An 11,467-nucleotide genomic window follows, 5' to 3' on the forward strand; every position below is an offset into this window, starting at 1 on the left:
TTTGAGTAGATATTTATTCAATAATGATGAATAAAATGTTTATTATTGATTTTTGTCTGTATTCGTCAGGAATAATTCTTTATTCGAACAATCCTTATTTGTGTAGATATTTATTCACTAATGATGAATAAGATGTTCATTTTTTTATTTTTATCCGACATTCGTCAGAAACTTTTTCCTTATTCGAATAGATGTTTAAGTAGGAAAATAATTTAAAACGAGAATAAAAATGATGAAGACGTTTTTTTTTGTATATTTAAAGCTTGCTTATATTACTTATGAAGTATCATATCGTAATATCGAACTTAAAATTACGTTTATAGTCGATGGAAGCTATATAGTGATCTTTTCAGGATAAACTCAAATGATATTATAATAGACAGCCCTGTTTCTTGTATTTAGTCGTAGTCATCGATGCTGGACCTGTCGTAACAAAAAAGGAAAAACACTCGCGTTGCGTGGAGTGTACTCTTTTGCTAAATGCTTCCATTTGCCTCCTTTAAATGTCATTTACGACTATATTTCTTCCATCGATTATGCTTTCTTCATATCGTGGTTTCTAATTTAGATTTTAGAGGTGTGCGAAAACCCAATGGTTGGGTTAGGTCGGTTTCAGAAGAATTTCAAGGTCAAAACTGAATAAAGCACTATTTTAATTAATAAAATATTTTTAAAATGATGGCGAATTTGGCACATTGCCCGCCAAAACACTGAAAAGTGTCGTTCTTGTGCTAAATTATTATTTGTAACGAGACATTTCATTATAAATGTACAATCGTTTATAGAGCCGCAATTTACACGAAAAGAAGAGCATAAAGTAGGGCATAAAAGGAAATAACGAAATTGAGCAAATATCAAAGACTGAAAAGATTTAACTAACTAAAGAGAGAAAATTTATCAGTCCTAGAGAAATCTCTATGCGAATCAAATACTATTAATTAATTGTATGTAAAAGTCACCCGAACAATCCACTCTGGCAATATTGCGTCGTTTTTTAAATTAATTTCTAAAAAGCATGGGATTTTTTGCAATATTTTTGGTTTAAGAAACAAAGTCCCTATTTTTATTTATAAATTCAGTAGTGCGAGAAGAATGATTTTAGGACTTATTACTACCAACTGATCAAAATGAAAGACCTAATTATAGTGAATCATGTTTTAGAACTTGAAATTTTGTGACGATCGATTAAAATAATACAATAATTGTCCATTTGAACATTTCTATCGATCAAATCTAAATTTCTAAGGTCAAGGTCATTAGGAGATAAACTAGTAGGTCCTTTGACTCGTTGTTTTTCATTAATAATGACTTCATGAAGCTAAAAATATACGGTGCCATTAAAAAAAGTTAACGTGACATTAGTTTCTCATAAAAAACTACTGTTTTCGAAATTTTGTATACTGCAACTCTTAGGCAATTAACTGATTAAATTTAATTCGAAATCATTTTTTGTCGAATCGATGGAAATGCTTGAAAAAATCGCGATGACAGTTATTGCTGTTCACCTTGTATAATTTTCAAAATACGAAAACGAAAACCTTCGTTCGTAGATAAAATGTGTAAAAGAATTTCAAATTAAATAATTTTGGTATTTAAAAAATAATTCAGACCGGAAAGGAGAAACGAGAAAATTTCGTTTTAGACGAAGCCGCTATTTCGAATAAAAATTGATTAAAACTTCTCGAGCATGCAGATTCATTGCAATAATTATAATTCCTAAACAATCACTATTATTTAACGTCTTCAAGGTAGTGTGATCCTTTAAGATTCTCTAAATCGGTGCTTCTCTACCTATTATCTACAGTGGATAGCTAATCTGCACACTGTCGATCGGTAATTCAGGTTTCTAAACGAAGTGTGTGGAAAATATACATCAAAATATGAATTTCTGAGTAGCTCAAGAACATAAATCAAACGACATTTTACTCGTTTTACTTCTATTTGATGTCTGATAACAAAAGACAAAATGTCTCTACAGCATTGATCGACGTTCGTAGAGCAATAGAAGTGGTATACGTACTAACGAAATAGTCCCGGAGAGCTGCCCACTGAGTAATTTGATCAGATTTAGAAGCCCTATGTGAACACTAAGGTGGAGTCACACTGCTAAACGGATTGCAGATCCTTTTTATGGTTTCTATTTATAAGTGGCACCACCGCCCACAATGCAGTGCCAAGAATAAGAATAATACCAAAGGTTAGAAATATCGGTTTGTACGATCCTACAGATTCGAATATGGCGCCGCAAGCAGGCGGGCCGACCAGCTGCAGGACACCATTGACGAACAAAGATATCCCGTACGACGAGCTTAGCTTTTCCGTGCCCAACATGTCCGCGAGAATGACCGTCGTAATTCCGATGTACATGCCGGATGATAAACCGAACAACGCGCAGAAGAAGGAAAGCATCGCGTAGCTCTTTGCCATTGGCAACAAAGCCAGCGCCAAGCCGCTGGTGCCGAGTCCGCCGACGAAATAATAATACTTTGGCACGAAGTCGATGTCTGACAACGAAGCACCGCTGATCCTTCCGACCAGGTCGAGAGCGGAGACCACCGACAGTAGCAGAGCCGACGAGTTCTTGTCGAAGCCCTGCGATATAGCGTAAGCGGGCAGCAGGATCATGAAGTTGGTGTTGCTGATCGCCGAGGTGGAGTTCGAGATCAGGATCACTAGATAGATCGGGTCTCTGAGAACGCTGAGGTCGAAGAAGTGTGATTTGTCGGGCAATGATTGTTCCGACAGCTCACCCAAACTGCTTTTGGAACATTCGAGGGCCTTTTCGTCCTTGTTGCTGTGAGGATATTTAGTCAACTCGGGCAACTTAATCTTGTTGACCGTCGCGTTGGTATCGGACGCGTTGCTGCCGTGTCGCAGCACGTTCGCATTAAACGGGCATTCCTTTTCCACCTCGGTTCTTTTCTCATCGAGTATCTCCTCGTTTCTATTCTCTGCGCAGTAGTTAGTTTTGGGGTCGTCCGTCGTTTCGGGGCTCTTCTCGGCGCTGCAGTTCTCTTCCTTCTTCGACCTCGCGTCGTTGTACGACAACGTCTCGTTTTCTGTGGTGGACGTTGTATTGTCCAGAAGTTCCGTCAGAATTTCTAACTGCTTGGTCTTTGTATCGTCGCCGACGTCCTTAGCGTCTTGTAATATTACGTTCAGCTTGGTCGAGTTACCTGTGCCCTTCTTTTTGTCGAAATCCGACTCGTCCATGGTCAACGCCTCGTTGTCGATCCCTCCCTCCACCGGTACGGTGATCATGTGCTGTTCCACTGGATGATACAGCATCCCGCAGACCAAAGTGTTCAGCGTGATACCGCCCATTATCAGCACCGCGCCTCTGAAAACAAAAATTAATAAAACAATTATGAGCTGTTTAATGGGAGGAAGAAAATGTTATCTAATGAAAATCGATGAAGTTAAGTCCCTGTTCCTGACACCTGTTACCCCAGATTTTATGAAGTACTTAAATTTTCAGATCTATTACAGGTAATATAGAATAAATTACCTGTATCCGAAACAGTCAAGGAGGTATTGCAAGAATGGTGGCAGCACTATAGTCCCAATTGCGCTTCCAGAGATGCACAAACCGTTGGCGAATCCTCGAAGTCTCTCGAAATACGCGGTCACGATGTACACCGTTGGCGGAAACGTTAGACCAGCACCGATGCCAACCATTAATCCATAGCTACGTTCACAAAATACATATTATTCTATTTGTAGTTTACAGAAATCATTTTCTTTTTTAAAGTGACAATATAAAAGTTGTAAAAATTCGTTTTATCCGTTACAGGGAGGTGACTAGTTTAGCTTAACTTGAAATGGGAGTGGAGGATAGAGTTGGGCAAATTTTATTTATGAACAACGAATACAAAATTTAGATTCGCTGATTAATCTTTGCCTAGCGGGCTATAAGTCCATTTTGACCAGCGCAAACTGTTCATTTCAGAATCATAAATTTCTAATTTTTAATAAATAATGATAATGAGCAAATTCAATGCCCATACAATGTACCGATCCAGTAACCTTCGCTCTCGGTCGATAGTTTGCAATATATTGTTTCCGAAACAAACTGTAATAGTTGTATTATAATATCTTCTTTAACAATACTTTTCTATGATATAACTCCCCTGAGAGCAAGTAAAATTTAGACGAAAAGCTATGATAGCTTCGCTTGCTTGGGTATCAGTTTGAAAGATCTGCTAATTGATTCTTCTCACAAGTTAATTTACCAAAGAATCTAATATTTTTATTCGTTATTCACGAATGAAATCTGCCCCACCGAGGTCCGGAAGGCCCCTGCGTACAAATACAGGAGATGTTTGTAGAAAAAGAAACGAAACAAACAAACTCAAACGAAATATTTAAATACTTTGTTACTGTTGCTAATTATATTACTAGCGCAATTCCAATAATAACCATAAACAGTGGAGGCGTAGTTATTGGGTCTGGGCCAGAGCGGGGCTTTATTAAGTCAGTTACCTTGATCGTTGCACGAATCTCAATACTTGCAGGAATTTTCCCCGCCCGTTTTCCTGCAATTATCGAGACTCTATTGTAACGATAATTAAGAACCATTCGACAATTCCAAGAATTAATTGTACCGTACCTGACGTACAAGTAAGAAACCGAGTTGGCAAAATAACTCGACATCATACCGCAAGCCGCGAAGGCGCCACCGATTATAGTCACTGTTCTGTAAGAGTACTTGTTGGACAATATGCTTGACAAAGGACCTGCAAAAAATCTCTTCGTTAATCATTTTCATTTATTCTGTCACGAGTTTTGAGAAGATAAAACGTAAGATAAAGTAACGAAATATTGGTATCATGCGATTGGAAATATTTCAAACAATTGCAAATGTCCAAACAATATTGGCATAAATATTGATAATTCAATTATGTACGATTTTGCATTTCAAATGTTTCATATGTAAATTTGATACTTGGTTAAGGGAAATTAATAAGTCTCGTACCATTCTTCTTATGTTATTAAATTTATAAATAGAAATAGAAGTTTTGGCGGTTTTTTTTCAAGATAATTAGGTTTCTTGGACTATTTACCTAAAGAGTTGTACAGAAAATAACATAAAGCTGTCATCCAGGAGGCAGCAGTCGAGGATGCTTTGAAGACGTGGAGGAATTCAACGAATAGGACACCAAACGATTTCACTGTTCCTGGTATTAGGAAGTTGACGACAAGCGCGGAGGAGAGGACCACCCACCCCCACCCTCCGTCCGGCGGGATCAATTTCGTTTTTTCGGTTTTGACGTTCATCTTGTTACAGGAAATACGTCGATGATCGTTCAGATTGACCTGGAAACATCAGCCAGAATTATTATTATAAATTCAGAAAAATATTTTAAACGATATTTAAAATGAAAAACAAAATTTTTTGTAATAAAATATTCCCATTAAAATTTTATTTCGACAATTTAAATCGCAAAATACTGGTAAGTAAAGGTACTTTACTCTTCGATTTATCGTAATAAAAATATTTGATTTCCTATTAATAAATTAATATATAATAATTAATAAATTAAATAAATATTTTAACATTTGCTAAAAATTAAATACCAGTATTAAGAATTTTGTTTTCTAGAATCTTGAATACAATATTTATTTAGTACATATTTAATAGTTAAAATGGTGTTTTAGTAAGAATTTTGTTTTCTAGAATTTTGAATACAATATTTATTTAGTGCATATTTAATAATTACAATAGTGTTTTACCTAGCTTTGCAGAGAATTGTTCGAACGGTTACTTCTGTCTTACTTACTATAACTCCATTAGCATAACTCATCTAATGAATAAATCATCGACTAACTACAAAGAGAAAAACAATTTTAATTTTAACTATAATGTTCCTAGAAATCTTCGCGTTCAAATCTACGAAAATACATAATTATGCTTCTCATTGAAACAAGACTCTGATGTTTGAAAAACATTTTTAATGCTTGAACAATCCTTGTTAGCTCACAGAAACAAAAATAAATAAATAAAATACTTTACGCTAAAACAGAAACATTCGTTTTGAATAGAATGCTGGCTTAAAGAATTTTTCCAGAAATAAAATATTTTTCGTATTAAAGGAACAAAAAGAAATAGAAAAATATTTTATTTCCCCGTTGGTAAATTAAATAAATAATCCTACTCAGGATAAATAATCCTCAAAAATGTTTGCTTAGAATTCAAAATAAAAATTTGGCTAGAATTCCAAATAAAAGAATTTAGGACCGATTTAACTAATGTTTATAAACATAATTCTGAAGAATAATTGAATAAAAAATTATTTTTCAAAATTAGAAACAGCGAACTATTAAAATTCGTTCCCTGTAATCGTTTTAAAGAAGCATTTGAGGATTGAATCGTTGGTCGCCGGTGACCGTCATAGCGAGCACTGTTCAAAAATATTGGAAAATTAATTTTTACACAATATTTACTCACTTTTTTTGTTCAGGAGAAGAGCTAAAAATACTGATAATGTGCTAACTCTTGTGTTATAGAACAAAGACAAATAAATTTCAATACTGTTCGCGATGATATCCGGCCATTTTGAACCGTTTTTTCCACGAACGAGGAGTTCTGAATGGCAGTACGAGACTCTAATTAACGTAAAGCAATTTACGTTTCGCTAAACGAGCCTAAAAGTGCTAAAATAGTACGCTGGGTGATCCCTCGGACGAAAGTAAAAACAAGGACGGTTTCTAATCGCGAGAAAAGAATTGAAACTAAGGAAAACTGAATCCGAGGGACTAAAAGTAAGGCTTTGAAATTGATTTAATTTTTCTTCAAAGAAATTCTTGGATCTTGCAAATATACTCGTGTCCCGATTTTCTTCCATTTGGGTCAAAAAATTTTTAGAATTTCGTCGAAACAAATATTACGGATAATGTTCATGGTTTGGTAAACTTTTAAAATTGTATAACTCTTGAACTATTAGGTGTAGGGTGTAAGTACCTTTTACTACTTTTCTGTACAGACTGAAAATCTCCATCGAATAGTATAATCGAAATAGCACGATTTAGAAAAAGAATGCAGTTGCACTTTTTAGATGCATCGATTTATAAAAATACATAAAATTATATTCAAATTTTACATTGTTTGATACCGTCTAAGTTTGTCTTACGACATTTTTTATACCTCTGACTAGATTAGAGATATGGTCTTCCCAGTTGCGCGAAACACCCCGTATAATTCTATTTAAGAAAACAAAGTTGACCTTTGGGATACCCTCTACCCACTCACTTAGGAAAAACTTACTGACATCAGATTATACGACCCCTGGAATCGTTCAACTTTTTGCTGTCAATACATTGGTTTAAATGTGTCACCCTGTATACAGGTGTTTGGCCAACCCTGGGAAAAATTTTAATGAGGGATTCTAGAGGCAAAAATAAGACGAAAATCAAGAATACCAATTTGTTGATGGAGGCTTCGTTAAAAAGTTATTAACGTTTAAAGTTCCGCCCTTTCTAAATTTTTTTCTTGAAAACGCGCAGGATTTCGGGGGTACGTCTATCCACCAAAAATTATTGCAATCGACCCCCGCAACCGAAAATAATTTTTCCAAAACGATTTGAAATTTTTTTTCCCCGTCGAAAGATTTCACACCTTCTCGAATTTTTTTCTCGAAAATGCCTAGGATTTCGGGGATATGTGTAATGACCAAAAATAATTGCAATTGACCCCCGCGAACGAAAATAATTTTTCCAAAACGATTTGAAATTTTTTTTCCCCGTCGAAAGATTTCACACCTTCTCGAATTTTTTTCTCGAAAATGCCTAGGATTTCGGGGATATGTGTAATGACCAAAAATAATTGCAATTGACCCCCGCGAACGAAAATAATTTTTTTAGAACGATTTGAAAAATTTTTTTTGTCGAAAAATTTCTGCAACTTCCCGATTTTTTTTCTCGAAAATGTCTAGGATTTCGGGGGTATGTATAATGACCAAAAATAATTGAAATTGACCCCCGCGACCGAAAATAATTTTTCCAGAACGATTTGAAATTTTTTAATTTAATTGTTAATAACTTTTTAACGAAGCCTCCATCAAAAAATTGGTATTCTTGATTTTCGTCGTATTTTGGCCTCTAGAATCCCCCATTAAAATTTTTCCCATGGGTGGCCGAACACCTTGCATATTCGAAGATTTCGATGTATTAAAATATTCATTTTTGTCGGTTCAAAGTGTTGCTTGTTGAGTATACCGAGAACGCGTCTTTCATCGAATCAGAGGCTGCAGGCTTCCATCTAATCATTCGTTATAAAAAACTAAACGTTGCAAAAAGACACTTTCCTTCGATGTTGTGAACTCGAAGGTCGAACATATTCAAGAATTTGAAATGGGAATGACGAATCTGCATATGCAATCTGTTCGACCGTGCGAGATTGGAAAATGAAATAATGCAACGGTAACAAGTAAAATATGTAGTATTGCAATATGGAGTGAAAACAAATACAATCATCTGTCACAACGCGACCTTCGGACAACCTGGAGCAGCGAATTCTTACAGGATCGTCTGAACAATTTCCTTTTAATCACCCTGCTCATTTTTCCTTGTTTCGTAGAAACGAATTTTGATCTAGGTAAGGAATTCTAGGGATCTATGAGTTTGAAAAATTGTAAAATTTCGTATATCGGTAAAGTTGGGCCACCCATAATATAGATTTATTTTTCGTTCGTGACATAATTCACTTTCTCTGCCTTTCTAATTGTCGTCTAATAGTTGGAAATAGGTTACAGTATGCTTCTTGGAACACCTCCCTCTCTAAGTGTAACTTGAGACAATTTGAGAGACACCAACGAATCCTTTTAATTGCTAGGACTTTTGATATTTCTGTTAATTTGTAATTCATAAGATGGAATTCTCGAATCCCCAAAATCCAAAGTTTTCTCTCCCTCGAATTAATAAAAAATTATATTATTTGAATTTTGTTGTTTGGAAACACACCGGCACAGAAATATTAAAGTTTTGGCGGTCGAACGGTTGTCAGCGATCTAAAAAATCGCTCAAACCGATTTAAATTAATGAATTATTTTTAAAACTGTATCGATCTTTATGTATAATTAAATAAAACTGAATTGATTGAAAAATATAGGAAATATTAAAAATCGTTTGACAAACTAATTCATCATGTTGTTTGAATTGTTTAAAGAACAAAGGAAATTCGATTGTAAAATCGACAAAAATGTTACGCTTCATTTTGCATAAAATTAATTTAATAACAAAAGATAAATAATCTATCTTCCCCCAAAGAATAATTTGTGGGTAATTGTTGTGTTTCATTAAAAAAAAAAGAAAAAAGTAATTTAGTCTCCAACATTGTGGTATTTACAATACTGTGAAGGTTTTTCAGACAGCAACAAATCACAGAGTCGTTAACTATGTTCCTTGAAAGTTGTTTACGCTGGTACGAGCACATGTCAACATTCGTAAGCATTATTCCAGGAATAAAAAACGCCACTTTCACGCAAGGATAGCAACATCGTCAAGAAAGTGAATTGATCGTTGCAGAATTGAAAAATTCAATTCAAATACAATTTCTTTCCTCGCTGTTGGATCGTTACATGGCAGTTTTCTAAGAATTATTAATAATAGAGACACGTCTTCTGTAAATTAATCTGCAAGATTACGGGTTTACAGACCAGTACTTTATCGTTTGAAACAATCTTTAAGATAATCGATATAAATAATGTAATAAATATAATAAAACAATATTTAAAACAATCTTTTAAAATTCTTTACGCGTAAGGCAACGAACTACTGTCGATTCTTATTCACAACCAAAAGTAGCTGCTTCAAGTTGACAATGTTGTTGAAGATTAATATCGAAGATGGACACCAACAGACATCGTTCGCATGTTATAATGATATACAAGTTTTATAGAGAAATTAATATTAAAAAATATATGCAATGTGTTTGACGAGTTCACTGTGTCGATTTCAACCTGTGAAAGACGGTTTTCTAAATTCAAGCGTGGTAATTTTTACCTAGAAGATTAGCCTCTTTTATTAAAATAACACGACTTTCTTAGTTTATATCGAAACTCATTGAAACTTTTGCACGCGATATGCTAGTTAACATTCCTCATTGTTCCAATGTAGAATTACCCGGATGAATAAATTATTCAATTAATTAATTAAGCGGGAACAATCAAATTCAAATGACGCAACTCGAGTAAAAGTTTGAATCTTGTGTTGAATGCTAGTTTCGCTGTCGAACGTTATACACTTCCCGGCAATTTACACCTTGACGCGGCATAACAGCGATTTTATCTGTGAATATAGCGTATACTATTTTACCATTACGAATCTCATGGCTTCGCGAAGCCTCGAAACGAAAAAAATATTTATGTTTTAAAGCATTTATCCGTATCGTAAATAAGCATGTTCGAGAATAATAATTACCGGTACACGAAAATAATCTTCTAAAATGGTTTAAATGATAACCCTGAAAATAATAGAAATGAAGATAATACGTTTGGAAATGTTACAAAGAAAATTAATATTCTTTAAAATAATATAATCATAAATAATTCTCTTGAAAGCAATACAAGCGAAAAATAATAATCGAAACTGACAATTAAAATTCTATGATTAAAAAGTGTGGTTCAGAAAATACAAAGGTGCGATAAAAAAAATTCGTTTCTATTTATTATCTAAAAACGTGAATTTCCTTTCTTCCTAATTTTTCTAGATAATATTTGAAAGAGAATCAATTGCAGGATTTAATTGGGCAATCACCTTCGCCGTGCTCCAATTTGTACACGTTTGTGAATTTCAATTTAAAAAAATTACGATCCTGGTCACTATGGTGGAAAAAAAAAATAATTTCGTAATCCCGAGTCGAGATTTTTTATGTTTTCAATCCGCCGTTTTAAAACGATCCATCCCGATGTCACTATCGTCGGAGCGAAATTTTTTGATCCTCGTGAGTGTACAAGTCGCTGTTAGATTGTTCCAATGGAGGGACAAGAGAAGAAACGAATAAAATTATGCTCGATGGAGTAAAACAAAATTGATAGTGGCGTCCGAAAGACGCAAATGTCCACTGACCTGTGGAGGTTCCGCGACCCGGTGGTCGGTGTCCAGGATACTGGGTGACACTAGTTTCTGGTTTAGGCAGAGAAGGGCGGCCCGAACGGAGGAATCTTCATCGGACGTTCACTATCATCGTGAGTCTTGAACTAGACTGTGCACGGCCACCGAACAAACTTGTTCCTTTCCCTCTTCCTTTTCTTTCAGTCCAACTCGAGCCGGAGGCGGAGGGACACTCGAAGGTTGCCCTCGGCGCCGACGAAACCAAAATGGTGAGCATATCGAGCCATCGTAAATCGGATCGCCTCTACGGTTCCACCGGGGCCTCTGGATATCTTCGGGGTACCAGACGCCATCCTTCCACTTCTAATTCCGACCACTATTGCCAATCCTTCTAAGCACCGTTCGCCAATACTCCAAT

The 11,467-nt window shown here is 35.2% G+C and overlaps 1 protein-coding gene across 3 annotated transcripts; it reads right to left on the reverse strand.

Moving 5' to 3' along the window:
- Positions 1-62: 62 nt before the first annotated feature.
- LOC122397141 (monocarboxylate transporter 13-like) lies at positions 63-11,193 on the reverse strand. Of its 3 annotated transcripts, none has more exons than XM_043396055.1 (5): positions 11,065-11,193; positions 5,064-5,316; positions 4,610-4,736; positions 3,509-3,688; positions 63-3,340 (listed from the first exon to the last, which is right to left on the reverse strand). In XM_043396055.1, the coding sequence occupies exons 2-5, from the start codon at positions 5,275-5,277 to the stop codon at positions 2,107-2,109; spliced, it is 1,755 nt and encodes a 584-aa protein (XP_043251990.1). In that variant the 5' UTR covers positions 5,278-5,316; positions 11,065-11,193; the 3' UTR covers positions 63-2,106. The 3 variants fall into 3 exon arrangements, with proteins under 3 accessions (XP_043251990.1, XP_043251992.1, XP_043251993.1); XM_043396057.1 differs by lacking the exon at positions 11,065-11,193 and adding an exon at positions 10,183-10,273; XM_043396058.1 differs by lacking the exon at positions 11,065-11,193 and adding an exon at positions 4,483-4,535 and having other exon boundaries at positions 5,064-5,221.
- Between the last annotated feature and the right edge of the window lie 274 nt (positions 11,194-11,467).

The sequence above is a fragment of the Colletes gigas genome, unplaced genomic scaffold, assembly GCF_013123115.1.
Source record: "Colletes gigas isolate AHSC1104 unplaced genomic scaffold, ASM1312311v1 Colletes_gigas_Sc00009, whole genome shotgun sequence".
NCBI lineage: Eukaryota > Metazoa > Arthropoda > Insecta > Hymenoptera > Colletidae > Colletes > Colletes gigas.